Source organism: Liolophura sinensis, chromosome 1 (assembly GCF_032854445.1).
Source record: "Liolophura sinensis isolate JHLJ2023 chromosome 1, CUHK_Ljap_v2, whole genome shotgun sequence".
Lineage (NCBI taxonomy): Eukaryota > Metazoa > Mollusca > Polyplacophora > Chitonida > Chitonidae > Liolophura > Liolophura sinensis.
Window position 1 is genome coordinate 42175759 of NC_088295.1, and position 25755 is coordinate 42201513.

Here is a 25755-nt window from a genome sequence, read left to right on the forward strand (position 1 = left end):
TCTCTAATTACAGAGAGTACAAAAGAGTTTTTTACCTTCATCTGTGGCTTGATACCCAGCCTGCAAAGGATACTTTGAACTGAAGAACCTTCTAAGAATCTCAGAATGAAAGACAGAAAAAACGGCCTGTTTAAAATAGTCAATTAAGAACATCCATTCCATGACAATTCATGAATAACCACGAATAAAATCTAGGCTTTCTTAATGCATGGAAACCCTATGTTTTCATTCTATGAAAATGTGTATGAAAACTTTCATTAAAGGCATAAAATAATTAAAAAAAAAAAGAACAAACGAAAGATCAAAAGAATGAATCTTTAACAAGACATAAATATAATAAACTAAGAGGACTCTATCAACTAAAAATGGACACATTTTCTTCACAATGATCATGTGTCAAAGCTGAAAACTTGTTCAGATGATATATACATCTGCAACTCCGACAACCAAATCTGAGAGATATGGAAATAAATATTTATCATATAATATAGAAGTATTAAACAGTATCCTTTTTATCTCATAATACTGTAACCCTTCCAATTTTTTGGCGTATGTAAAGCAACCTTTTTTATGTTATAGTGTATTGATGATACAATATTTCGGTACATTTTTTAGTTGTGAGAGTGTCAGGATTAGAATGACTAGAAAAGACACATCAGTATATATGGTATTGTCTAGTTTAGATCCTTTACAAGTGATATTGCATCAATTCAATGGGGGTATAATACTGCAACTATTACTACCATAATGTAAACATGAAAGATACAAAGTGCTGTAACCTAACAAGATAATGCAGGGTAAGATTGACTGAGGCCTGATGGCTTGTTTAACTATTGCCATCACACCCAAGATAGGCACTGGAAACATCACAATTTAACTAGCAGCTTTTGGAGAGGGGTAAACCAAGGGACATCATGTTGAATCAATTGTCCTTCAGTCTCAGCAGTTCGCCTGAAGTAGTCTGTACACTGTAAACAAGGAAATAAAAACATGATGCACAGGCCTACCATTGTAGAATTAGAAGAAACCCAATTGTAAGAAATCAGAAAACAGATTGTATTAAAACAATTATGCAATATTCTGGTTCTTATAATCATGAAAATATGTTGAGTTTTACAAGACATGTGACTTAGAGTGCTGAGTTCTAAACACAATTCCAGTCTGGGATACAGTGAAAACATACAGAGGCTATACCAGAGATTTTGGGATAAAAAATCCAGATTCACTAATAAAATCAAATTTTCAAGATTTGTCAAGAATAGCTGAAATTACTGCCTTTCACAAAATATCAGAGACATACTACCTGTACTACATGTATTCATAATGGTAAAATGATACTAAATTTTAAACAAGTTATAAAGCGACACACAAATTTTATGAACTTTGTTAATAACTTTAAACTGTATCACATGCAGCAGATGAAGCAGATATTTTGTAAAAGGTAATTATTCCAGATGGCCTAAAATACAGCATTTCACCTAAAGTTTGGTATTTTATAGATGACACATTTTGCTTTGATTCTGACTGAATCATCAACCATATAGGCCCACATGAGTTTTTTTCATTCAGTTAATTTCTTCTCAGAAAACCTTAGGTGTTGGCATAAAAGCATTGTTTTAGGTGTATATATGCTCATGAAAGAGCATTTTTTGTGAAATACAGCAATGGCAAAAAATCTGATTGGATTTGCATATTTTGGCCAAATCTGTGGTATGGTCCCTATAAAATAAAAATTTTTCGTTGTTTTCTCTCCTCAGAAAAGGGCTTCTCAAAAATATTGAGAATCATCCTGGCTAAGTATAGCAGAGTACTGTGAACAGAGTACTGTGTAACCTGGCTTACCATTCTACAAGTTCACTTCCAATGATATCATGGATATGGAACATCAAGCCCAACTTTGCTAACTTTGGCCATTTCCTTTGTTCCAGCTCCTACAAATAAACCAGAAATCTATGTATGTAACAGTGCTGTGATTGACAGACCTGAAAACCAATCAATTACTGACTTCTTTGAGATTTATGTGTTCATGAAGCATTTAACTTCCAAAATCATCCGCTCAACTGCAGCAATGGTATGTAAAACATCATGTACACAGACCGTGACTGCTAGGACCTGGGGAAAGACAAAACATGTAGTCATTCCACTGAATGGAGATGTACAATTTTGGCTGAAGCCCCAATGACTGAGATTTGTTTATTTATTTGGTTGGTGTTTTACGCAGTTCTCAAGAATATTCCACTTAAACAAAGGCAGGCAGCATTATGATGGGAGGAAAAAAGGCAGAGTCTGGTGGAAACCCACAACCATTAGCACATACAGCTGGAGAGGTGACTTAAACTCACCGCGACTGTATTGATCAGAGGCAGTGATTCAGAGTCATTCACAGGCACACAGACATAAGAATACACGTCATACTGGCTCTTGTCCCTTTTGGTCAAGGGACAACTCATGTGACAGTTGCAGGAACATTATAGTTATACACACCTGTTTGAGAATCGCCCTGTATTTTGATTTGCGGATCATTGTCAGCACAGATTTTCTCCCCCTGATGAAACTCTTCATAAAGACGCCAGTATTAGGAATGGACAGCCACCAACTGCCCACCTCTCTGAATGTCAGTAAATTAGCCTTAACCATCTGCCTACAACACAAATGTCCACTAGCTGATTGATACATTCACTGATGATAGCATCTGTTTCTGTTTACACCAGATGGTAGTATAGCAATGTATACAGAGGGCTTCGATTATTATTTACAAATTAAGAAGTTAGATCTCTTTTTACAGAGAAATATTTGTATTCTTTAAATTGAAAATCAGAGCACAGGTAAACAAGTGGCTAATGAGGGCCAATGAGAGGGCAACAGTCAAGGAAAAGCGACAACAGAAAACACACTGATGAACAACAGGAAGCAAATTAATGGGAAACAAGCTGGCAAGGAATAAACAGTAAATAGCTCAGGAATGAACAACAGAAAATCCAAAATTAGCAACACACATCCCACTAATTATCAGAGACATTCCAACTGAACAAATGATTATGGCCTCACATAACCCTTGTAGTATTTCAGCCATCAATTTGACAAGACAATGTTTAAAAAGCAAGTCTGAAAATGAACAAGACTGCACATGAATAAATTAAATTGCCATAGAAAGATCACTGAACAGAACAGGACTGAATAACTGTCAGCACAGAAAACCACCATGCAGAGCACTAATCCACAACTAAGCACATCCTAAAGCAGACTTATATTAGGTGAGAGATGTAGAGGACAGAGGTTCGTAAATTTGTATCTAACAGAGAAACTATAAACAACTGAATGGGTCACAGACAATAACAAAATAATGAAAGGTGCCTTAAGGAAGAGGTATGCACCTAAATGAGATTCTACAAACAACTTTTTTGTGAATGGGTCACAGAGAAGTCATAAAATAATTCCACAAAATAATGAATTCTGAACTAGACCAGCCTGAGAAACATAGGATGGCCTGAGTGAATCACAACATACAAGTGACTGTATGCCTGCATGTATGTTAAAAATGTGAACTGTTTAATTTAATTTAAATTCATGTAAAAGAATTCAGTGTGATAACAATGATAAAGTCAGAATATTACGTGATCTCTTCGTCTTTGAAGCGGAACTCGTCAAGCAACGTCTCTTTGCTGATGCTGACATCACTGTGCTGGGAGACCACTTTTTTGATGAACTTATCTGAAACATGAACCATCGTACCTCACATGGCTATTTCTTATGACATAATGAATTGTTGTAAATCGAAAAGCAAACGGGATTATAGGAGTCAGCGAATAGAAGCTCTCACCTATCACAGTTTTACTGACAGCCATACTTCTGGAGGTTCTGAGTATATGAGATTTGTAATCCTCTGTAAATAACACACAGTACTCCTCTTCCCCTGTACCCATGGGAAGCTTGAACAATTTGATCTCCCCAGCTGTCCTCAGGTCATTCTGTCAAAGAATTACACAGGTTACATGCTACAGATATCTATTCAAAACAAATATTTTCCCTGGCAGGTAGCTTTACAGGTGTATGGAACTTGAGTGCCCTGAAAAAAACACTGACCTCTGGCAAGTTACTGACAAACTTTCCCATGTGTGATAGACAGATATGTACACATACATTATTATGTTATGTATGTGCACCTACTACATATTTTTAAAACTGCAAAGTACCTGTATTTATGAGTCTAAAGACAGCACCTGTTATTATCAACAGTTTCAATCCAGGACAATGTAACATCTAATCACACAATATCTTGATCCAATGCAGACTGAAAAATTAGCATGCCATCTACAAAAAGATATTTTAAAGAGAACTTCAGATTTAGCCCTGAAAATTAGCCAAGTGTGCCTTTAAATAATTTTGTTTTCCTGTGATGACATTTACATTTTTCTATTAGGACAATAACCCTACTTTCCAAACAAACCTCAAACTTTCCTACTTTCCCAACAAAACCTCAAACTTTCTAAGATCAATGGTGCTCTCAAAATCAGGGAAAATTAGTGAATTAATCTTGGATGAAATAACAGGTCACAAATAGTAGTTAGTACATACTAAACTACTTGTGGCTGCTACACTGTATATTGGTGTACATCTTAACATAAACAATTACCAGCTGTTTGTCTGCTACTGTTCTGTTCTTCACAATACTGTACACCTGGTGTTTGAGAATCATTGCAGGTAATGTGTGATGAAACTTCTCTACTGGGAAAAGACCTCTTAGGAAGAACAAAGTAGCCTTTGTGTCTGACAGTATTTCATCAGCTGCAAAATAAAAGCAATCTCCAGGTCAAGATTGCATCACAGGTTCACTGAAAATAAAATTCTTGTTGTTAACTCTAAGTTATCCCTGTAGTGATAAATAACAGCAGCAAAGACCAAATTAAATGCACTTATTATTTATGATTTTGTACAATTATTCCAGAAAATAAGTGTACATGTAAGCTCCTATATTAAGACACATTCTTAATTCATGACACATATGTTTGCACTTTTAAAATGACAGTTGACTGATCTAAATGTCATTCATAAAGGAAACAGTTTGCTATTATGCCTACATTTTATTAATTTATTTGATTGGAAATTGAATTATATACCGGTTCCCCATCACAATTCCACAGCTGTTCTCTTAAAAGTACAGGAAACTGGAGTGTTGGAAGAAAAAAACCACAACCCATTTGCCAAAATAACATCATAATGTAATGTGCCATACAAGTGCATGTTAAAGTCTGACTACACTTTTATAGTTTTGATTGGATACAGAATCATGTCTTCAGAAACATAGATGTACACTTCAACATTCGAAACTTTCAATGGGCTCCAGCCATATTGTTGACCCATGCAGGTCTATGAAGTCATATCACTAACCAACTGAAATTTGTTCAAGCATAACAAAAAAGGAACATACCTTGAAGACAGTGAATATTCTGGGCATTATTATATGTAAATATATTTGGTGAATGATATTAGTATACTAAGTTCAACTTGAGTACTAACACTCCACATCTTTCTCATCTTTGGGAAACCCATTTGTGGCACCGCTATCGACTTTTGCTGGTCCCAAGAATATTCTTTTCCTCTGTTTGTAGATTTCAGGTATATGTGATCTCTTCCGACTCATGTCTGAAAACATAAAAATAAACTGCCACTATGCTGCACTTTCCAGAACTAAATTTTACGATAAAGGGATACAGAATCGAATCTGACTGGGTGACATGAGAGATAGGTAAGTCAAGGCTTTGCCTTGCCTATGCTGAATATCAGGTATGGTAGATTTATTCAGGCGTGATCAAGGATGCAAGATTTAACCCTGGAAACCCTATCAGCTATGTCCACTGTCAGACAATCAACATTGATTCTGTATCCCTTTAAGAAAGGATTCCTAAATGAGAGGGTCTTCTTGGAGTTCTTATTTGAGATGTATCTGTGGACTATGCTCATTGTATACTGGAATTGTCACTACTGCTTCTTTCACCATTGGTATTGTCCCCTTTGAAAGATGTGCTAGGAACAGGTGTCTGTATATAGGGGTCTACATGTATATATATGTAGCGTTTATGAGAGATGAGTTCTCTGGAGTGGGGGAGCTCGCACATATGCCGTAAGTTGGGGTTAGAAAACACTCTGTTCGCTCAACGCTCGTGCGCAAAACCATTTAGAGCCAGGGTTCTAACCCCAACTTCCGGCATATACATGAACTCTCCTACGTGGAACTCCCGAGAACTCATATCTCTCATAGGCCCTATATCTATATATATATATATATATATATATATATATATGCAGCATATTATGGTAATTTTTTTTACATGTCATCCAATTTCATTTGCCAGTGACGGTGAGTGACATCTACTTTGAAACAATACACTGCATAGAACTGAATAAGTAACTTTTCAGAGTAATCCAGCTTTTAAACTTGTGAATTTTAATGCAAATTAATGGCATCAACTAGGTTTGCCCTAATTACCATACCAGAATGCCTGCGATTGCATGTCAGCAAAACTCGATGAAAACTGCTTTCCTCCGGAAATGATCGGGCTTGTGTATCAAGATAGGAAAGTATACATGAAGGAATGCTTGACCTTAAACAAATGACATCATGCTCCTAACTGTATGCGCACGGCTTCGCATACACGTCTATGGCTTGTCAGATTCATCATCAGAATCAGTTACCGGAAAGTTACATTTACACTCAACAAATTTTGACAACTTTGCAGACAGGACAATGCAAATCGTTGAATTTAGGGGATGGTATGAAGTGTTACCTTCAATACAATAAACTAAAGGCCTGACACGCACTTTGACGAGAGAAAACTTTAAATAACGTCTTTTTCTTCACTTGGCAACCAGGTAAAACCTAACCTGTACCCCGCCATGTTTGACGATAATAAGGTTTGATTGGTTGATCATTGCAGTTCCGGTTCAAGTAGGACACTTTTTAACTCCTAAGCTAGAGAGTCTTTACACTAAATATTGTACTGAGTTGTTGTAACTTGCATGCGTACAAGTTGAAACTACTGTACCAAACTTTTCAAGTTTGCGTTTCTATGTACGCTACTTTTCAGTGTTGTGTGACACATTGATGTACAAGTGCAAGTGCAAGTCAATATTTTGTTAATTCGCCAAATGATCAAATATCTGCGCGAAATAATGAATCTGATTCATCCCGGCTATCCGGCATTATTTTCAGGTGGGAGTTTTAAAATAAGGTTGGGCCCCCAGATGGTCATGGGGTCCCCCCGCCAACCCCCCCCCCTCCCCCCGCCCCATTTGTCTCCTTCAATGATGTTGGCCACGGTCGTATAAGTGAAACATTTAAGGCACGGCGTAAGACGCCAATCATAACAAATAAATAAAAAATGTGTGTACTATTGCATGCATGCTTCTAACAATGGTATAAAACCATAGTCCAGCTCAGTACGTTATCGCCAGTTTTTTGAAGTGTGTAGTACATCTTTGTGATGATGTGAAAGGGTAGACCTTTGGTCATTTGTACAAGAATTTTAGTCATAAATAATCCAGAAATACTTCTAAATTTGTTATAGTGTCGGCTTAGTTACATAATGCATTGGCAGGTGCTCTGCTAATGCAGCAAGCTAAATGATCTCGCTCCTTATTTAATGTTCAGACATTTACCTTGTCCAGTCATGGAGGTAGTACATTTAACATTGTTAAATTAGTGATCTGGGAGACCTCAGATATTGCTCAGACTTAAAATGAATCACTGAGATCATCAACATGATCAATATACATTTATGTGCACATGGTTGAATTATCATTGCATTAATTGGTGTGGTATGCGCTTTAATATTCAATTAATGGTGTACTAAACAGATCAAGCTGAATCCTGTGGCCAGCAAAATGCAGTTTCAGTAATTGTAGGATTTCAGCACTTGTAGGATTTCAGTACTCAGACTGTGATGGGATGAGGTATCTTGTCTGGTTATATGTATCGGCTTAAGTCACTATCCTGTTATGAATACTTATAGAAAAGTGTTGTGATTGATTAAAATAATGCCAGACTTGATAAAGAAAAGAAATAATATTAAAGTAGTAAGTAAATAAAAATACTGATGTAAAGTATTTAGGTTAAACAACATTTTGTACAAGAAAAAAGATGTATGAATCACACATGGTACTTTAATAACTTTATCACATATATGTTTACAGATGTGTGCATATTTTTGCCTTGTTTTTTCAGTGTATACTGGAGTGTGTTCTACCATCCAAGGTCTGAAAGATGTCATTTATTCTCACCTTTAGATCCTCTTTGACCTGTCATATGGAAAAAAACTTGACTTGAGAAAAGAATTTAAGGTCAAAATGAAATAATGTCATCAGGCAGCATTTCTGGGTAAAAATAGAAGGAATAATGAAGAGGAAATCAGACGAAGCCTTTGAGGACTTTGGAAATAAAGTGAGGCGCAAAGATTCCAAAGACCAAAATGTGAATAACAAATTGGATGGATCTAATTGCCAACCAAGATTCTCTTTAAGGCAAATTCAGTCATCCAGGAGCCATTTTCCATACTATAGGCAGCCACGAGAAATTGGCTTCTTTTCTCTGGATATTCAGCGAAAGTTTTATGATGATAAAAGTCAGCTAAAGTTTTATATTGCTCCTAGCAATGCTGCCTCAGTGAATTTTAACCTGAGAGAAGGATACAAAGATCTGATCAAGAAAGACGAATCTGTGAAGGAATTTATTGATGATCTGCTCAGATGGGTGTTGGTTCACAAACAGCTCTTTGTGTTGAGAGACAGTGAAGGGAATTTACCCTCAGATGAAACCTTGAAGAGGTACATGGTAACCGGTAATTTAATTTCTAAGTTGTACGCTTTGGAAACAGAGATACATTGATACATTAATACATTGGGCATAGCTGTTTGTTTCACCTGGGATTAAAAGACGTCTATCGTAATCCCAGGTTTCACACCCATAAAACTGACCACCGTCTTACTAATGAAATCTTCTGAATAGCATGTTAAACACTAGTGAATGGCAACTGCTCTAGACTGTCCTGTTTCAGCATTTGCTTGTCTTATGTTTTTTTAATAATTAATAATATGATTTGCCTCTCTGACTTCTCTATTTGTGAAGCCTATTGTATTATATAGTTTATATACTAAAAACAGCTGGTATATTTTTTTAAAATTTTGTTGTGACAGTTTAAACACAGACTTCATTTGCTGGAGGGGCCTGCTAACCAAGCTGTTATGTACGCCTTTTGAGAGAAGAGATGGCTGGTTGATTGCCATCATTCTGTACAGAGGAACATACTACATGTGTGAATATGACACGGAGGAGAGGAAACACCAGAAACAGCGAATAACACAGCGTCAAGATGAGATGTGCTACTGGGGCTGGAAGTTTGAACAGTACCTTGTGGCAGGTGAGCGGGCATGATGCTGGGGCTGATTTCATGAAGCGTACTTAGTGTTAAGTCGCCCTTAGCTAAGTGCACTTTATATCTCTACAACATACGTTTTCCTGGTAGTTAAGGGCTTACTTAGTTAAGTGAGCTTCATGAAACTGGCCCCTAGGAAAGAAGTTTTAACTGATATTTAACTAAAGATGATGCACTTTATATGAGCTGGCCTTCATGGCCTAAAGGTTTGCATGCGAGGGCAGCACAATGACCATGGAACCTCTCACCATTATGATCCCTGTGTGTTCAGATTGTGCTGATGCTGGCCTGTCAACAGCCTGCAGATGGTCATGGGTTTCTCCCTGGTTTCCTGTGGCAGAAGTGAAATATACTAAAATATGTTATAAAAATCCAACTAGATAAATAAATCCACTTATAGGACACCACCGTTTGCTAGGAACCTGTCAGCTGAGCATGAACATGCGACCTCTTTGGTCAAGGACAGCGAGATGCATTTCAGCCAGTGAGGACCCATGCTGGACGAATTATTGTTCAGTCAGGGGCAAGGTAGATAGATCTGATAGAGTTGATTTGGCAAATGGTTCTTGTTAATGAATTATTGCCTTCCCTGTATTCCATTTTCGCATCCTTAAAATGTTTGTGAATTTTACATAAATGTCACAGTCATGACTGTACATGTATGAGTTAAATTTCTGGTTCTTGATGACATGCAATTGCCATGATATCTGATGTTTGCTGTACCCGGTGACTTTATCCACAGACTTGGAAAAAAATGAAATGTTTGAACAAGTGGTTATATACACTAAATGACATAAAATTTCGCCCACAAAAGTGTGTTTTTATAGTCAAATAGATGTCACAAAATATTATTTTTGGGTCTGACACAATTAATTTTCCAGTAGATTATCATCCTGTGTTCCAAGCAACTCTCAGAATCAGGAAAAATCAGCAAGTTAGTCATGGATGAAATTTGTGGTCCTTTAGGAGACTAGTTTGTACATGTTTTAATGATCATAGCCTCATGACATCTTTTTGTTCGTTTATTTATTTATTTGACTGTTGTTTTGCGCCGTCATCTTTCTGTTTACAGACTCCCCAAAGAAACTGCCGGACACAACAGGTCCTGTGAACAACTGTGAGGCATACTGCACCGTGGTCAGGAGTCGACTCACATCCCACTCAATGGGTAAGAATTTAATCTCAGTCATTTTCCCCTAATTGTAATGTTGTCATTTTTTTTACAGTACATTAAAGAGTTTGAGGGCATAGATCAGCCCACTTGAGAGATCTAAAGTTATTGCCTTTATGCTTAATTTGCATAATTTTTTCTACCAAGGTGTCCCTCAGGTGCGCAAGGTATTGCCTGCGTATTTTACTTGGCTCAGACAACTCTGTGGGACAGCTTTATACATGTGTGTGCAGATGCACTTACAATGTAGAAAAGGGCAGTGGTTTATATTGGCCACTCTGATCCCCTCTGACCTTGAAACTGACTTTTGTCATACATGTACTTGTGGAATATTATTTTACGGCATTAAATACTAATAAATCAATCAATTGATTTTCTGAAATTTTGTGATGTAAATGTATCTTGACTGGGACCATCTAGGGCAAGATGTATTTACCATTTATTCCCCGCAGAAGGTAGAACTTGTTGCAGAAATCAAAAAAATAACTGATTCATAAAATATATGTGTCCAATTCTATAAAATGATGAGTATGCTGTTGAACCATAAAGAACTGTTTTCTTGGTTTACAGTGAAGTACATGTAATGACTGAAATCAGAAATAAAATTTTGTTGTTGCCTGTATCTCTCTTGGTTATCTCCCCTTTCAGTGTTTGCCGGTGAAGTGGACGGTCTTGATCCCAAATCAACAGAGCCATGCAAATATGTGGAGTTAAAGACTAGTCGAGAGATAGATAACAGACGGCAGGATGAAAACTTTAAACGGTATGCATCAGTAGGAATGGTGTTCAACCTGTTTGATTTAGATCCCTTTTTGGTGTTCAGTGGAAGTATTTAAAAATTATGCCCCCATGAGTTATAGGTTTATTTATTTCTTTTCTTGCTAGACCTTTTTTTCGTCCAGATATGTCCAGTTATCACAGTGTTAAAAGAATAATTTGTCTGACATAATACAAAAAAATTGAATGAAATTAAAATACTCTAATTCCTGGTATATGGTTAATATGGTTATGCAGATGGCATCACAATTACTTGGTTTGCGGAAGTGTTTTAAGTAAACTGCAGGCTAATCCGCCTAAAAGGAACACAAGTATGAAAATGTGGCTTATATACATATACAGGGGAAAAATAATATGAGAAGCCAAATACATGTACCCTGATTATCCAATAAATGTGAGAAAGTTGATTTAACAGACTGGTTTTCTGCCCTCAGTTTTAAGCTTATAAAGTGGTGGGCCCAGAGTTTTCTGCCTGGTGTTCCTACTGTCATATGCGGCTTCAGAGATGACAGTGGTGTGGTACATAGGCTACAAACCTACAAAACACTGGATATTCCAGCAGTAGCCAAAGTAAGTCCTGATTTAGTTAATATTCCTTATTGTTGGGAACAGTCCACCAAAGTAAACTGACAAATAGACTACAGACCCAAAGAACACTGTTTATTCCAGCATTAGCCAAGTAAGTCCTGATGTAGTCAGTGTTCATTATTGTTTAGGACAGTCCACCAAAGTAAACTTGACACTAAACTACAGACCTACAAAACACTGTATATTCCAGCATTAGCCAAAGTAAGTTGTGATGTAGTCACTGTTCATTATTGTTTAGGACAGTCCACCAAAGTAAACTTGACACTAAACTACAGACCTACAAAACACTGGATGTTCCAGAATAGCCGAAGTAAGTCCTGATTCAGTCAGTATTCTTTATTGTTGGGAACAGTCCAGTGAGTAAACTGACAAATACACTACAAACCTTCAGAACATGGCATATTTCAGAGTAGCCAGAGTAAGTCCTGATTCAGTCAGTATTCTTTATTGTTGGGAACAGTTCAGTAAGTAAACTGACAAATACACTACAAACCTTCAGAACATGGCATATTCCAGAGTAGCCAGAGTAAGTCCTGATTCAGTCAGTATTCTTTATTGTTGGGAACAGTCCAGTAAGTAAACTGACAAATACACTACAAACCTTCAGAACATGGCATATTCCAGAGTAGCCAGAGTAAGTCCTGATTCAGTCAGTATTCTTTATTGTTTAGGACAGTCCACCTAAATAAACTGACACATAGACTACAGACCTACAAAACACTGTATATTCCTGCATTAACCAAAGCAAGTCATGATGTAGTCAGTGTTCATTATTGTTGGGGACAATCCACTGCATAAACTGACATAAAGACTAGGGGTATATTTTTCAGCCTCCAGTGAGGTACATGTAAGTACTAAAAAGCTTAAAAATTAAATAAAATTGTAAACGTGTATTAGCAATGGAATTAATCATGAACATATATGTATATATATGCTTATGGTTTTACATCGCACATATTAAACAAATTTTCAGTCATATGACTAGGAGGAATCATTAGGTATGTGTACATATAATGTGTCTTCTTGTAGCTGGGTGAGTCCATGCTGCTAAAGTGCTGCCGCCACAGGAAACCCTAACAGGTCACCGTCACATTATACTGACACCCGGCCAACCAATCCTGTTTCCTTGGTCAAACCTGCCAGTGCTGAGTGGGGTTAATATCTTATCTGTTAATTATGAAGTTTTAGGTTTTAATGTCTATGTACTTCTGACTTTCAGCAATTTATCATGAATTGTAAAGGAAACATTATTTCAGTACAAATGCAGTTTATCAAATTTGAAGAAGTGTATGGGAACATTTTCTCTTCTGCCTTTCTGTTACTAACTTCTGTTTTACATTTCAGGATATCAATGATCCCTGGGATGCTGCAACATGTTTTAATTTCCTGGACAAGTTTTTTCATTTTGTCAAAGAGTCTGTCAAAGTAGATGACCCCAGGTAAAGTTGGATTTGACAGTCTGGTTAAATGCGTGGGATAATAAAACATTTAAAAGTTATCATAGGCTATTTATTATTGAACTAAGATCATGAAATTTTTCATACAACAGTTATTCATTTGCGGTGCAAAAAGGACCTTTTTTACTAGGATCCAAGTACTCTGGAAACATAGGGTTGCATCTTTTGATTAGCTTCACATTTCTACTCAATAGTACATCAGTCCATAACCACAGAACAGCGTAGTGATATTGAATGCTCGGAGCATCTAATGACACTTCATTAATTAATACAAGATTAAAACAGTAACTATGGTTAGTTGACAGTCAAAATGGTATTTCAGTGCTATTCTACACATGTAATAAACCTGCTTTGATAGAAAGCACTTGATGACCTATTTGAATGTTCCCACTATCCAAAGGACTGCGCAACTTGCTAAAAATAGTGTTCATATGCGAAGTTGTACAAGTAGTACCTAACTTTATCTGCATGAAATATGCTCAAACAACAACCAAAATTACAATAAACAAGAACATTACAATGCAGCAAAATGTCAAAGGATTGCTAAAATATTTTACGAGTCTAGTCACATGACTAACAGGGTTGCTGAAGGAAAACATGGCTGCGGCAACATTTACAAAAGGTCTAATATGGATTACCAGTACATGGATGCAAATTCAGGAGTTAATACATGTGTCACAGCGTTATTTGAGTTCCAGGAAAGTTCAGGTAACCATGCATGCATGTAGGTACATTTGTGGTTTATGACAGCAATATAAAAGTACATTCCACCATGCCATCCCAACCTAACATTACACTTTACATGTCTGTCAGTACCCTAATTCTTCTAGTTTTCATGACAGATAGGAGTGCTGAAAGCAAAGAAATACATTTACGTCTCAGTTTTTCGGAAAAGTAAAAATATGCATATGTTGCTCATTAGAAGGACTAGCGTTGTGTAAAGTAAGAAACTAAATATTCCTGCTACAATTACATGTATATTGGCTAAAAAAAAGAAGACCAGGTGTCTCAAAAGTTAAAAGAATTCGGGTAGCTGAGGACACAAGTGTTGGTTAAATTATACTCTCAATAGGGAAACTTCAGGAGTTCTTTGCTGTCATTAGATAAAGAGATGCTGGTGCTACAAGAAGTTTGTAGGGATTATTAGACCTCCATCCATGCGAAAAAATGTGTGTTATGCATGGAAATATTTGTCAGTTACATAGAAATATATATTTGATAGCTTTATTCAATAATCAAGGTTATTTCACTTATAGAATAAGTATACTTTGTCTAACACTACTTTTGTTTAAACCTATATTGCCATTATTAACCAATGTAACAGAGCCAGAAGTACAATGTATGTATGTTAACTAAATTCACCCATGACAGACATGTTTGTTTGCAGAGTGGTGCACCTGTTCTCCTGGAGCCCGGGGGAGGACATCACGTGTGAGGACATGGGCACAGACTCGGAGTATTCCTTCTTACCCCACTGGTACATCGATAAGCTTTTCCCCCAGACCTGATTTGACTGGAGGTCTGCAAACTTTACTGTTATATACCAGAGGAGCTAACCCACCAGTCTGAAGACACATTACACATGTTAGATGATATGTACTGATTATAGCTGTTGAAAGATTTGTTCACTCCTGTAAGCTATGGTTAAATCTCAGTCACAATTTGGATCATAATCCTTCATAGTAAATAAATGCTGCATTTCTGTACAGTCCCATTACCTCTCCATTCACACTTGCAATGTGAAGTGTTTAATAAGTCATCCTTTGTGAACATTAGATTAAATGCAGGTTAGGAATGGTTACAGTGTGTAAAGGGAGTGTTGCAGAGCGTATGCAGTTAAGATTTTTTTTTACTGAAATATGATTAATATGGCAGCAGTAGGAGTCAGGTCTATGAACTATACCAAGCAGAGCTAAATAAAATCACCGCAACTGTAAAGTCACTGGACACACTTGGTGAAAAGCCAGTCATGATGGGAGCTTGGTTTGAACATGCCACCTCCAGGGCTTGTTGTCTTTTGAGAGAACAATCACCCATTACACAAACTGACTGTATAAGATCAGATAAAATCTTCACATCGTGATTGGGTAAATAATTCAAGTAATGAGCATTTTAAGAGCAAAATTGTCAAGTATTTCAAAAGGCATTATGCAGATATTAAGCAGATTTAAATGAGCTAGAAATGATCAGTGTGTTGATAGGCTGAGGATGTTGCATAGGGTTAATATAAAAACGGCCCTCTAAGTCTGTCCTTGGTGAATCAAATTAAGTCTAAACAATCTTAATATCAGTTCAGACAATCTGGGCAATCCATTTTATAGCATTATTATGGTGATCTACCATTTCAGAAGGTGGGCCATTTTGTTTCTCCTATTTTGTGTCCTGAGTTTCTGGTGTTTCCAAGCCCTTTTTTATGAAGCAGTTGGTTTATAGTGTATCTGCACATTTTGCCATACTTGTTTCTAACAGTGATCCCAAAAATCTTTTTGTTTTTTTTTATTCAAATACTGGCGTTACAAAAGTAATGTACATCATGAAATAACATAAAATTTCGTCCATGACTAAGTTGTTCATTTTGTCTGCTTCTGACCGTTCTTTTGATCTTAGAAACGTGCTTTGAAGTCTGTTTGGAAGCCAGGGTGCTATATTACACCAAAATGTACGTTTCAGCACTTAAGAAATAATAATTTATGACTTCTACTTACTGGTGAAAATGCACTTTTGGGGGTAGAATTATAGGTCATTTGCTGTAAATCAGTTTTGTACTGTGGTCTTTCTTTACTAAATTAATTTTTAGTATTACTGCAAGACACATGTATGTGTAGATGTTATTGTTAATCCACACTCAAACATGCTGTAGCTTCAAGACCTTGCTGACCGGCCCGGATAGCACAGTTGGTAGAGCGTCCGCTTCGGGACTGGTAGATCCAGGATCAATCCTTGATCGAGTCACACCTAAGACTTTAAAAGAGGAAGTTGTAACTTCCTCGCTTGGCGTTCAGCATGAAGGGGATAGTGCAACGACTGGTTGACCCGTATCAGTATAATGGCTCGGGCGGGGCGGCTTGCTTGCCTTCGGTAAGTCGTCTCAGTGAGGCAGCACTAAATAAAAGAGCGGTGGAAATCCGTCCTGCAACAAGGAGGCACATTACACGTACATGCACCCTAAAGATTCCTTCGTCGTCATATGACTGAAAAATTGTTGAGAACGACGTTAAACCCCAAGCACTCACTCACTCACTCAAGACCTTGCTTCCTACCCATACATATATCCATTTGAATTGATTGATTTTCTGAGTAGCACCCATTAATTGTTCTTCATAGTCATACGCATTTTGTGGTTGAAGTTCTATACCACTTATCTTGCTGAACGTGATACTATATGTAGTATTCTAACCATTTTCTATATTAAGGCAGGTTTTATTGGGTTTTCTAAATGTTTTGTCAGAAAATTGGTAGGTTTGATAACTTCACATTATTGTCCTTGTTGAAGAACTAAAAATATGATACGTTTATAATGAACATTGCTTTCAGAGTTCACATTTTTAGCTCGTTTAAACTTTAGCTTATGTTGTACCCAGAGCGTTGGGGTCGAATAACGGGGAAAGCAGTGTTAAACAAAATGTGGGGGGGGGGGGGTGGTATCTTAAAAGGTACTGTCGATATTGAGATCGGGGTTTGCATACATGTAGAGCGCAACACCAGGAGGATGTTCCATGGTTGTACATGTTAAATTCTGAAAATTACTGAATTCTTGTCTTAGTGTATTGTGTATTAAAATCAATGTTAAACAAAATGTTAGCGGTGGTATTTCAAAAAGTACAGCGTGTATTGATCTGAAGTTTTACAAGCATATACAGCACAATGGTGGATATTCCAATGCTCTAAGTGTATATTAATTAATCTGAATTACCAAATTCACGCTTTCACTACTTTATGTATTGAGGCGAAGTTTTGCATTCATGTGTCTCCTACAGGTAAGCTCTGTGGTAGCCTTGCGACCAAATCTAAGTTTATTTCACTTCCGGTAGCATGTAATAGGAAATTTGGTCATAATGGCAAAGATGAGAAATGATATAATTAAAGTTTTACAATGTGTTTGATTCATATTTACTGCCACACTCAAGAACTTTCCATCTCAAAAAGATGCGGCATTCAACCCTAATCATTCATTCATTTATTCAATAGTTTTCACCTATAAAGAAGTTAGTTTTATAGGTGTGGGAAACCAGAGTGACCAAGGTAAACATGGGTCAGCAGAGAATTAAACCCTCTAACCTCTTCAAGTAGTGGCCAAATGGCTGTTGCGCCTATTGGCTGCAACAAGAACAACATTTTAATGACATGAGCAAGTGACTGGCCATTAAGTTATACTGTACCAGTAACTTTCAAATCTCTATATTTATGCAAGAATCAGCACAAACAAATTGGAATTTCAAGACAAGGTGACAAACTGTTGCCCATAAATTGTTAGCCAAGATATGATATCATATTTGTCCAAGTTTGGTGGTTCACTCCTCTTGCCATATGTGACCGGCGCAATAAGCACATTGTATATGCTCACATTTCACACTGCTATTGTGTTCCCATATGATAACCGACACCTGAAATGACATCCATGACTGAGTTGCCAAGTTTGCCTGATTCCGAGAGTTCTGTTGATCTTGGAAAGCTGTTTTGAGTTTTGTTTGGACACTATGATGATACACCACAGTACAGGGAAAAATATATTTCATCACAAAAAGAATATTTCATGAAACTTTTTTGACTGTTATTAATTTTTATTTTATTTATTTTTTTGGATGTTATTAACCATACATGTACATCACCACAATTAACAAATTACATTAATAAATGACCACAACTGAATTAGGCATTTTCAAGCAGCTTTTAATTACATAAATGTGCTACAAGGTGAAAGTCCAAAAACTTCCTTGATTTCAAGTGACCATGTATGCAGGGAACAGCCTTCTTTTGTCTAATGCCATTCTGTTCCTCCAGAACTGGATGTCTGTGTGGTGTTACTATGCATAAGAAAATCTTATGATTGCAGTTAACTTTACACTAGGACAAAATTTGCGGTTACGGGAGGTTACCAACTTCGTCATAGACTTCTCTGAGTTGCCCAAGAAAACTGGGGAGGGGACGACCCAAGACCACCTCAGGACATAAAGATGCAGTCCTTCATTTCTGTAGTGTCCTCCCTCGATGATCAAGCCGTAGAATTTAAATATTAAACAAGAGCAAGGAATAATAATGTTTCCTAAACTTAAAGTGAATTCCAGACTGCCTGATTAATCTTTCCATCATTCCAGTAATGTCACAAACATGTTTCCCACTGTTGAGGGCTTGAGGTTTAGCGTCCCTGTCAACAAAATTCTGGACACTTGGTGTCTCTGTTTGGACATATCCTAAGTGCTGAAGACCTCAGACAAGACACCACATCCAAACCCTGAGTATGAACATGCAACCATTTGCAGGAATAAATGTCCAGTCAACTGTATTCAATATTGGTTTAAAATACAAGCTACTAAAACCATGGATCAAGCTTTTTTGTCATTTCAAAATGTAAGGATTTTCAGTTCATGTGGAGCCTTGACAGAAGCTAATCCACATTTTCACAGAACTTTGTCCATACCTAACCATGGCAACAATGAAGAATTGCAGCTTTACCAAGTCTCCAGTTCACTGACAATTGTTTTGACAACCATAACATATTCCATCTTCTTACCATACAATCTTATAACAAAAACTTTCTTATAACAAAACTTGGTATTCTTTCTGATGCTCGTTCATCATCACAAGAGACTGTCAATTGCTTTCATTTCCTCCCTACTTAATGGGTTTAACTGGAATCCTTTGGCAGCGTCTTTATCCTCCAGATCTCGTAGTTTGTTAACCTTGGGCTTCAGTCGTTGTCTTACCTCTGTAATTTCTTTGTCAAGCTCATCAAAATCTGCAATGAAAACAATGCATCCTTAAAAGTTTATATAGACATGGGTGTAACACCTGGAGTGGAGTGCACAATCAAATCAAAATCATTCTGACAGCAGGGATACAAGAAGTATTAAGTTGAGGCAGCATTACATGACAGATGTTTAAGCCAGAATTACACTGAGCTTAAATGTTAAAACACTTAAATGTACGAAACTGGATGCAGCCTAGAGGAAACCACGTACTGTTCACAGCGTCTAACCAGACATCTAACAAATCAACTAACTTACAGCCACAGCTGAATCAGTGAGAGCTGGTTTTGAACCTTGACCTCACTAGTTAGGATAGTCATCATCTGGAGGAGACCTATTAGACAATATGTGTTATACATGTATGAGTTTCATGTCAGAAAAAAAAATGTACCCAAAAAGTCATAACCAAATTGTTAAAAGGCTGACATCACTGATGACCCATTCAACCATGATCAGCAAATTAGCCATACAATGCATGTATATTTATTTATTTTATTGGTCTTTTACACAGTACTCAAGATATTTCATTTATATGACGGCGGCCAGCATTATCGTTGGAGGAAACCAGGCAGAGCCCGGGGAAACTCACGACCATCTGCAGGCAATACATGTACATGCATATATACATGTACAAACATGTGCAATGGGGACCCGTCAAATGCCGCCCACCAGGACCTTGACGTCATTTTATTGACGTCAAATGTTCCTTTCCCAGCTCAAAATGATGACATCACAAGGCAGCACGCTGTTACAATAGAAACTGATACACTGTATCAGTGTAGACATAACAATGGCTTGAAGTTCTGCTTCACAATAGCGCCACCTCACAGGATTAAAAATCTGACGCCTCCCCATTATTTCACATGTATGACATGGAGAACTGTACAGCAGCCCACCAGCGAGAAACATTATTTTTTAGGGTTGTGACACATGTACTTGTAAGCGGACTTTAAACTTGCCACATGAAATGAAAGTTCATATCCATTGTCTGACATGCACTTGACAACACGTATAAACTTCTGTTATTAATATAAACCCTACTCACCTTGATTTAATAACTTCTTAGTCTGATCCCCAGGAAACTTTATGAAGGTATTTCCCAGACAAACCCAGTTCTTGTTTGAGGTGTCTTTCCGCACAGCCCTGGGAACATCTAAATGGGTCAGTACCTTACTTGTGACACTGTCTTTACATTTATACATGTACATAATTCGTCAAGTCACTTGTGCTACAGACCACACATGAGAGTCTTACAAAATCAGTGTGTACAGCCGACATAGAGAGTAATGTTGCACTGAATTATGAGTAACTGGAGGTGGGTACACAGAGGTGAAAGAAAATGGTTTTCAAGGACTTGCATGTAACACTGTAAGTTTTTCAGTAATTCAATGACAATTCCATGAAGTAGGCCTGCTATTTTGATATGTTATTTATTGGTCCATTTCAAACATAGTGCAATATGTTATTTAATACTGAAAATCCACCACATGTACTTTCACTGGCTTACCCTAAAATAAACTCTTTTCCAAAGATTCTAACAGTATAAAATCTTTTATCAATATTCTAGGACTTTCAAAGATTTCAAGGACAGGAAAGAAAATGCAGAGAATACTAGTTACTGTCATCTTTTGGACATCATACAAATATCACATTTTGCAGGGAAGTTGATAGCTTACAAGAGATACATGTTCCCTTTTCCAACACTGTTTCCTACCGACAAGGGCCTGAATATTTCACCACTAAGGCACCACAGGGGCAGCCAACTACACAAACTTACCTGATAGCCTCCCTTGTCTTCTGTCTTTTCTTGTCCAGGTCTACCAACTGTCTTTTGTCAGTCAGAATGTCCTCAGCTAAGCCCTCTACTTCAGTCAGGTAATGCAGCATCTTGTCTTCTTGTTCAGCTGGGCCGATCTTTTTTTCCATCCTGCCAAATGTTCCCTTCACTCCTCAGTCTCGAGTAAAGGACTTGAATGTGCATCTCATCAAGTGATTCTGGAATGTCAAAAAGTTACAAAATCTCCACTAGTATTGACTTGTCTGGGTTTAACTTACAGTCATTAAACAGTGGTACCTCTTTGAAGAAGGCCAGGTCCATTGTCAATATGTTTAAAGAGACCCTTCACTGGAAGGCCATTCTGAAAACATAAGACACAATGCCCCCAAAGACAGAAAATACAGACCTGTGCTTGGCCGATTCCCTGACTGTTACATGTAACACCAAGCTAGGTTGCTACAAGGTTGCTACCAACATTGTACCAAGCCAGGGAAGTAGCATGATTGCCATCAGTTTGTTCCAAGGCAATCAACTACCTGTAGCAAGATTGCCATGAAGATTTCCCAAGCCAATGAAGTAGCAAGATTGTCACCAACACTGTGCCAAGTCAGTGAAGTAGCAAGATTGCCACAAAGGTTTACCAAGCCAGTGAAGTAGCAAGACTGCCACAAAGGTTGTACCAAGCCAGTGAGGTAGCAAGATTGCCACAAAGGTTGTACCAAGCCAGTGAGGTAGCAAGATTGCCACAAAGGTTGTACCAAGCCAGTGAAGTAGCAAGATTTCCTAACATTTTAGGAATACCCTGATTTAGGCTTGAGCCTGTCATGTACAATCTAACCACTCACTCACTGCAGTGTGGTTTCCATTAGTGAGGATTACTGTCAAGAGTTCAATTTATATCCCATTGTTTAGGTTTTCAGTTCAAGTTATGCTTGCCTAAGGAAACAAACCTGTAATAAGTATCAGTGGCTTTCTTTCTGTAGACATAAGCTCTGTAACAACAAATTTTACTTAAGCCTTATCTTTAGTAAACTACTTTGTTGTGGAGAATTGCTATCCAAAGATCATTTTTGCCACACCTCCTTACAACAGTGTTGCCAATTCAGCAGTTTAATGATGATTGTTTTAACATGCAGCATACCTCAGAGAAGTGGCCCAAGACACCTCAGGAATGATAGCAGCACCTTACCACCTGGTCACTAACTGCACCCAAGACTTCAGATATTGACATCATTACACCGTTCACTAGAAGTTAAAATCAAGTTTATTTGAGCATGTTTTTTTGATAATAGGAACAAAAATTAATAAAATTTTCTCCAAACTCTAGAGACTGCTACATGCATATCCATACATGATAAACCGTCCGTCAGACAGTGAGGATAACCAATTTACACTAACTGAACTGACACAGTCAACCAGTCCTTGTACTGTTCTCTCAGTGTTGAGTATCCATACATACTGTACAATAGTTTTGTAACTTTAATACCTTACTTATTAAAGGTCAGCTTTATGGTATATGGTACACGGTAAAGAAAAAAGAGAGCACTTAAAAACAGCACTATGTACATGTACCTGACAAAATGTACTTGACACCACAGTCTTTCAAGTCTTTTGACATCAGTTGTTTGTAATCAGCTGACAATATAGAGAATACATGTAGAAATATTTATGAATATTATTTAAGTAAGTATATATTTATGCCTGAGGTTTTATGTTATACTTTAAAACCATTTTTTAGTCATAAGACAACCAGGAGTCATCAGGAGTGTGTATATATTCTGTGTCTCCTTGATGCAGGGTGAGTCCAAGCTGCCAAAGTGCTGCTGCCACTGAAGCATCATGCTCTAACCTCTGAGAGCTGTGTGCCAAGAGAGAACGACAAACACCATTATCCCAACATGGAGGCAAACACTCAAACCAATAGGCCACCGATACGGTCTACAATGTATGTGTCTCGACAGGCTCTCCATCTTCAAAGAGACACCTGTGTATTAGAAGCTAAGACAAATACCTTAAAATACATTCAAATGTTATTTTTGAAGTTCTTTCATCCTGCTAAAAACTAGCTTAAAGAATCACCACATGAAAAAGTTACACCAGTATTAGCAACACCACAAACACAAAGTCTTTAACTAATTTCATTCCAAGCATCCCAAGGAAAAGTATCTCCCAGCTTCTTCAAACAAAATTACTAGACTTGGAGCTAAATAATGAAATATTCAAAATACCAATGAAAACAAACAAAACAATAACAGCTAGAATTATTAACTTCAATATTTATATTATATTTCACTACAAACCAAGACATCTTATCACATCATACGAACAACTGAGGTCACTAAAAAAATTATTAAGAAGCAATTTTCACCAAACCAACTACCGATGGCTAAAACACGCGAACAGAAATCTATGTGAACTTCATGTCAAAATTCCTTTACTCTTTTTATTTATTTATTTATTTATTTTTATTTATTTCATTGGTCCTTAATTTTGTAATCAAGAATTTTCCACATATATTATATTTTAGTGGACAGGTTTATAACAGATCCATAAAGGAAACCTGAGTGCCCTTCACCAGGTACCTGGCAAACCTCCGGACTTGAAAAAAAGGAGGTGAAGCAGCAAGAGCTGGATTTGAACATGTAACCCCATTGGTCAAGGATCTGATTGCATCAAGCTAGCAATTAAACCATCTGAGTGAGAGAGGGCCTCACAGAACTTGTAAGATATGCCACTTACTAATGTTACAGCAGAACTTGTACATGTATCAACTGAATTTGTTACCACAACACCACTTCAACTACATGTAATTTCAAGCTTTGATGACATAGTATATACATGAATATTACACTTAACAAGCACAATATTATCTTTCATACTGACAATTATTTAATACTTAAGTTATTCTGAACTTTTGCCAAAGCTCCAAATGAAAAGTATTAAGGAGTAACAAATATAACATGTAGGTCATTACTTTGAACATACATTCGTAAGATATACATCTTACATTTTTCCCAAAATTGAAAAAAATTCTTTACTTAATTATTAGTCTTCATGAAGAGAAATGAATGCTGTGTAGTTGTCCCTGACCCTATTTTTACATATAAAATAATACCAATAAAGCAACATTATGAGACTTTGGGTATCACATCACAAAATAACACAATGAAACATAATAGGTTTGGTTTGGAAACTTAAAACACAGCCTTATTCACTGTTCATATAAATTCTAAGTTTCCTTTCCCATTCCTTCTCTTTGCATTCCTTCTTTTTCCTCTTTTTCTTTGACAGTGTTGCATTTCTCATCTTTCTTTCAACTTTTGGTTTCTTCACAGCAGATTGATCATTTGCTGAAAAATGGGTCACTCGAGATTTAGCCTTTTCTTCTTTGGTTGAGCCTAGCCCAAGTCGATCTCGTTTCATAACTGTCCTCACTGGGAACTTTCTTCCCTGTCCCTCCGAGCCTAATCCTTTGTCAACATTCCATCCACTTTTCACCATCATCTGGAAACCACGGTTAGATTCTGGAATGAAGTATGTTGTGGTTTTAGCTTCCAACTTCAAGTTAAACAAGTGCACTGTTGATGTAGCATGTCTTGCCTCTGTAGTGTCCTTAAATTCACATTTACAAACACTGCAATAAAATCTCTTGTGTTCACTACATTGTTTTGTTCCACAAGGCACCACATGGTCTGACTCCGTGACACTACTGGGTCTGTTGTGTCTTTCTAAAATGCTAACAACCTTCCAATGCCTCTTTTCCTGCGCTAACATTTTTGCACATTTTCCAACTTTATCACAGACTAATGAATTTGCCCCCTTGTCTAAAAGGTAACAAACAACTTCATGATGACCTCCGCAAGAAGCGCTCATGAGTGCAGTCCATCCAAAGGCATCTTGAAAGTTGATATTAGCACCTCTCTCGATACAAAGCTGAGTATTGTTCAAATCACCATTTTGGGAACACTTCAGTAGTTCGTTACTGAGACGATTTTCAGCAGAGAAACTCGGCTTCAGTTCAAGGTTCTGCTGTTTAAATGCTTCACCGTTTGAATCCAAACCTTCAGGGCTCCGTGGGGTTTTACTTGTTGATGAAACAAGGCTCTCATAAAACTCCCTGATCTTGTCTCCTTCGTCAGTGTCAATGTTACCAATTTCTACAGAATGCTGTTCAGAATCTTCCTTTGACAAGTTGGTACATTTCAAGTCTTGTAGATCGACAGGTCTAACGAAGTTGACTACGTTTCTGGTATGCATTATGGTGGTTTACAAGCTGCCAAGCTCCTTACATGAGTTGATAATAAAACGAAGTCTCTTCGTTTTCTTGTGAGTTCCTAGTGACGCACACTGCGAACTTAGTCATTGCAACAACAACAATGACATCTAAACGTCAATTTTCGACGCGGAAATCGTTGTTGATGATCGTAATCAGCTGAATAAAAGATAGCGTCTTTCAGTTAGAAATATAGCTCACTTGACATCATGATAAAAGGATAAACATACTGTTACTATCAAAGTAAGTTTTACCTCATATTGCCGTTTGTCCCGGTTTCAGTCTCAACGAATGGTACACATTTCCGGTTACAAAGAT

General features: G+C 37.2%; 4 protein-coding genes across 9 annotated transcripts; 1 reads left to right on the forward strand and 3 right to left on the reverse strand.

Moving 5' to 3' along the window:
- Nucleotides 1–832: 832 nt before the first annotated feature.
- Nucleotides 833–6897, reverse strand: LOC135466654 (inactive serine/threonine-protein kinase 19-like). Of its 3 annotated transcripts, none has more exons than XM_064744269.1 (8): nucleotides 6786–6897; nucleotides 5518–5643; nucleotides 4634–4785; nucleotides 3821–3968; nucleotides 3615–3711; nucleotides 2485–2641; nucleotides 1843–1931; nucleotides 833–968 (listed from the first exon to the last, which is right to left on the reverse strand). In XM_064744269.1, exons 2-8 carry the CDS (start codon nucleotides 5639–5641, stop codon nucleotides 923–925), a joined length of 813 nt encoding a protein of 270 aa, XP_064600339.1. In that variant the 5' UTR covers nucleotides 5642–5643; nucleotides 6786–6897; the 3' UTR covers nucleotides 833–922. The 3 variants fall into 3 exon arrangements, with proteins under 3 accessions (XP_064600339.1, XP_064600348.1, XP_064600357.1); XM_064744278.1 differs by having other exon boundaries at nucleotides 6820–6848; XM_064744287.1 differs by lacking the exon at nucleotides 6786–6897 and adding an exon at nucleotides 6493–6615.
- A 105-nt stretch (nucleotides 6898–7002) lies between these two features.
- On the forward strand, nucleotides 7003–15358 carry LOC135473204 (decapping and exoribonuclease protein-like). 2 transcript variants are annotated; one of them, XM_064753050.1, is made up of 8 exons: nucleotides 7003–7210; nucleotides 8222–8820; nucleotides 9190–9413; nucleotides 10501–10596; nucleotides 11248–11362; nucleotides 11811–11946; nucleotides 13309–13403; nucleotides 14809–15358. In XM_064753050.1, the coding sequence occupies exons 2-8, from the start codon at nucleotides 8393–8395 to the stop codon at nucleotides 14927–14929; spliced, it is 1215 nt and encodes a 404-aa protein (XP_064609120.1). In that variant the 5' UTR covers nucleotides 7003–7210; nucleotides 8222–8392; the 3' UTR covers nucleotides 14930–15358. The 2 variants fall into 2 exon arrangements, with proteins under 2 accessions (XP_064609120.1, XP_064609125.1); XM_064753055.1 differs by having other exon boundaries at nucleotides 7042–7069.
- Nucleotides 15359–18524: 3166 nt separating this feature from the next.
- LOC135472098 (p53 and DNA damage-regulated protein 1-like) lies at nucleotides 18525–25735 on the reverse strand. 3 transcript variants are annotated; one of them, XM_064751465.1, is made up of 5 exons: nucleotides 22737–23023; nucleotides 22306–22409; nucleotides 21165–21382; nucleotides 20433–20530; nucleotides 18525–19377 (listed from the first exon to the last, which is right to left on the reverse strand). In XM_064751465.1, the coding sequence occupies exons 3-5, from the start codon at nucleotides 21311–21313 to the stop codon at nucleotides 19220–19222; spliced, it is 405 nt and encodes a 134-aa protein (XP_064607535.1). In that variant the 5' UTR covers nucleotides 21314–21382; nucleotides 22306–22409; nucleotides 22737–23023; the 3' UTR covers nucleotides 18525–19219. The 3 variants fall into 3 exon arrangements, with proteins under 3 accessions (XP_064607535.1, XP_064607531.1, XP_064607544.1); XM_064751461.1 differs by lacking the exons at nucleotides 22306–22409; nucleotides 22737–23023 and adding an exon at nucleotides 25692–25735; XM_064751474.1 differs by lacking the exon at nucleotides 22737–23023 and having other exon boundaries at nucleotides 22306–22454.
- On the reverse strand, nucleotides 23647–25679 carry LOC135472082 (G patch domain and ankyrin repeat-containing protein 1-like). The gene has a single exon (XM_064751460.1). It carries the CDS (start codon nucleotides 25419–25421, stop codon nucleotides 24372–24374), a length of 1050 nt encoding a protein of 349 aa, XP_064607530.1. The 5' UTR covers nucleotides 25422–25679; the 3' UTR covers nucleotides 23647–24371.
- Nucleotides 25736–25755: the final 20 nt, after the last annotated feature.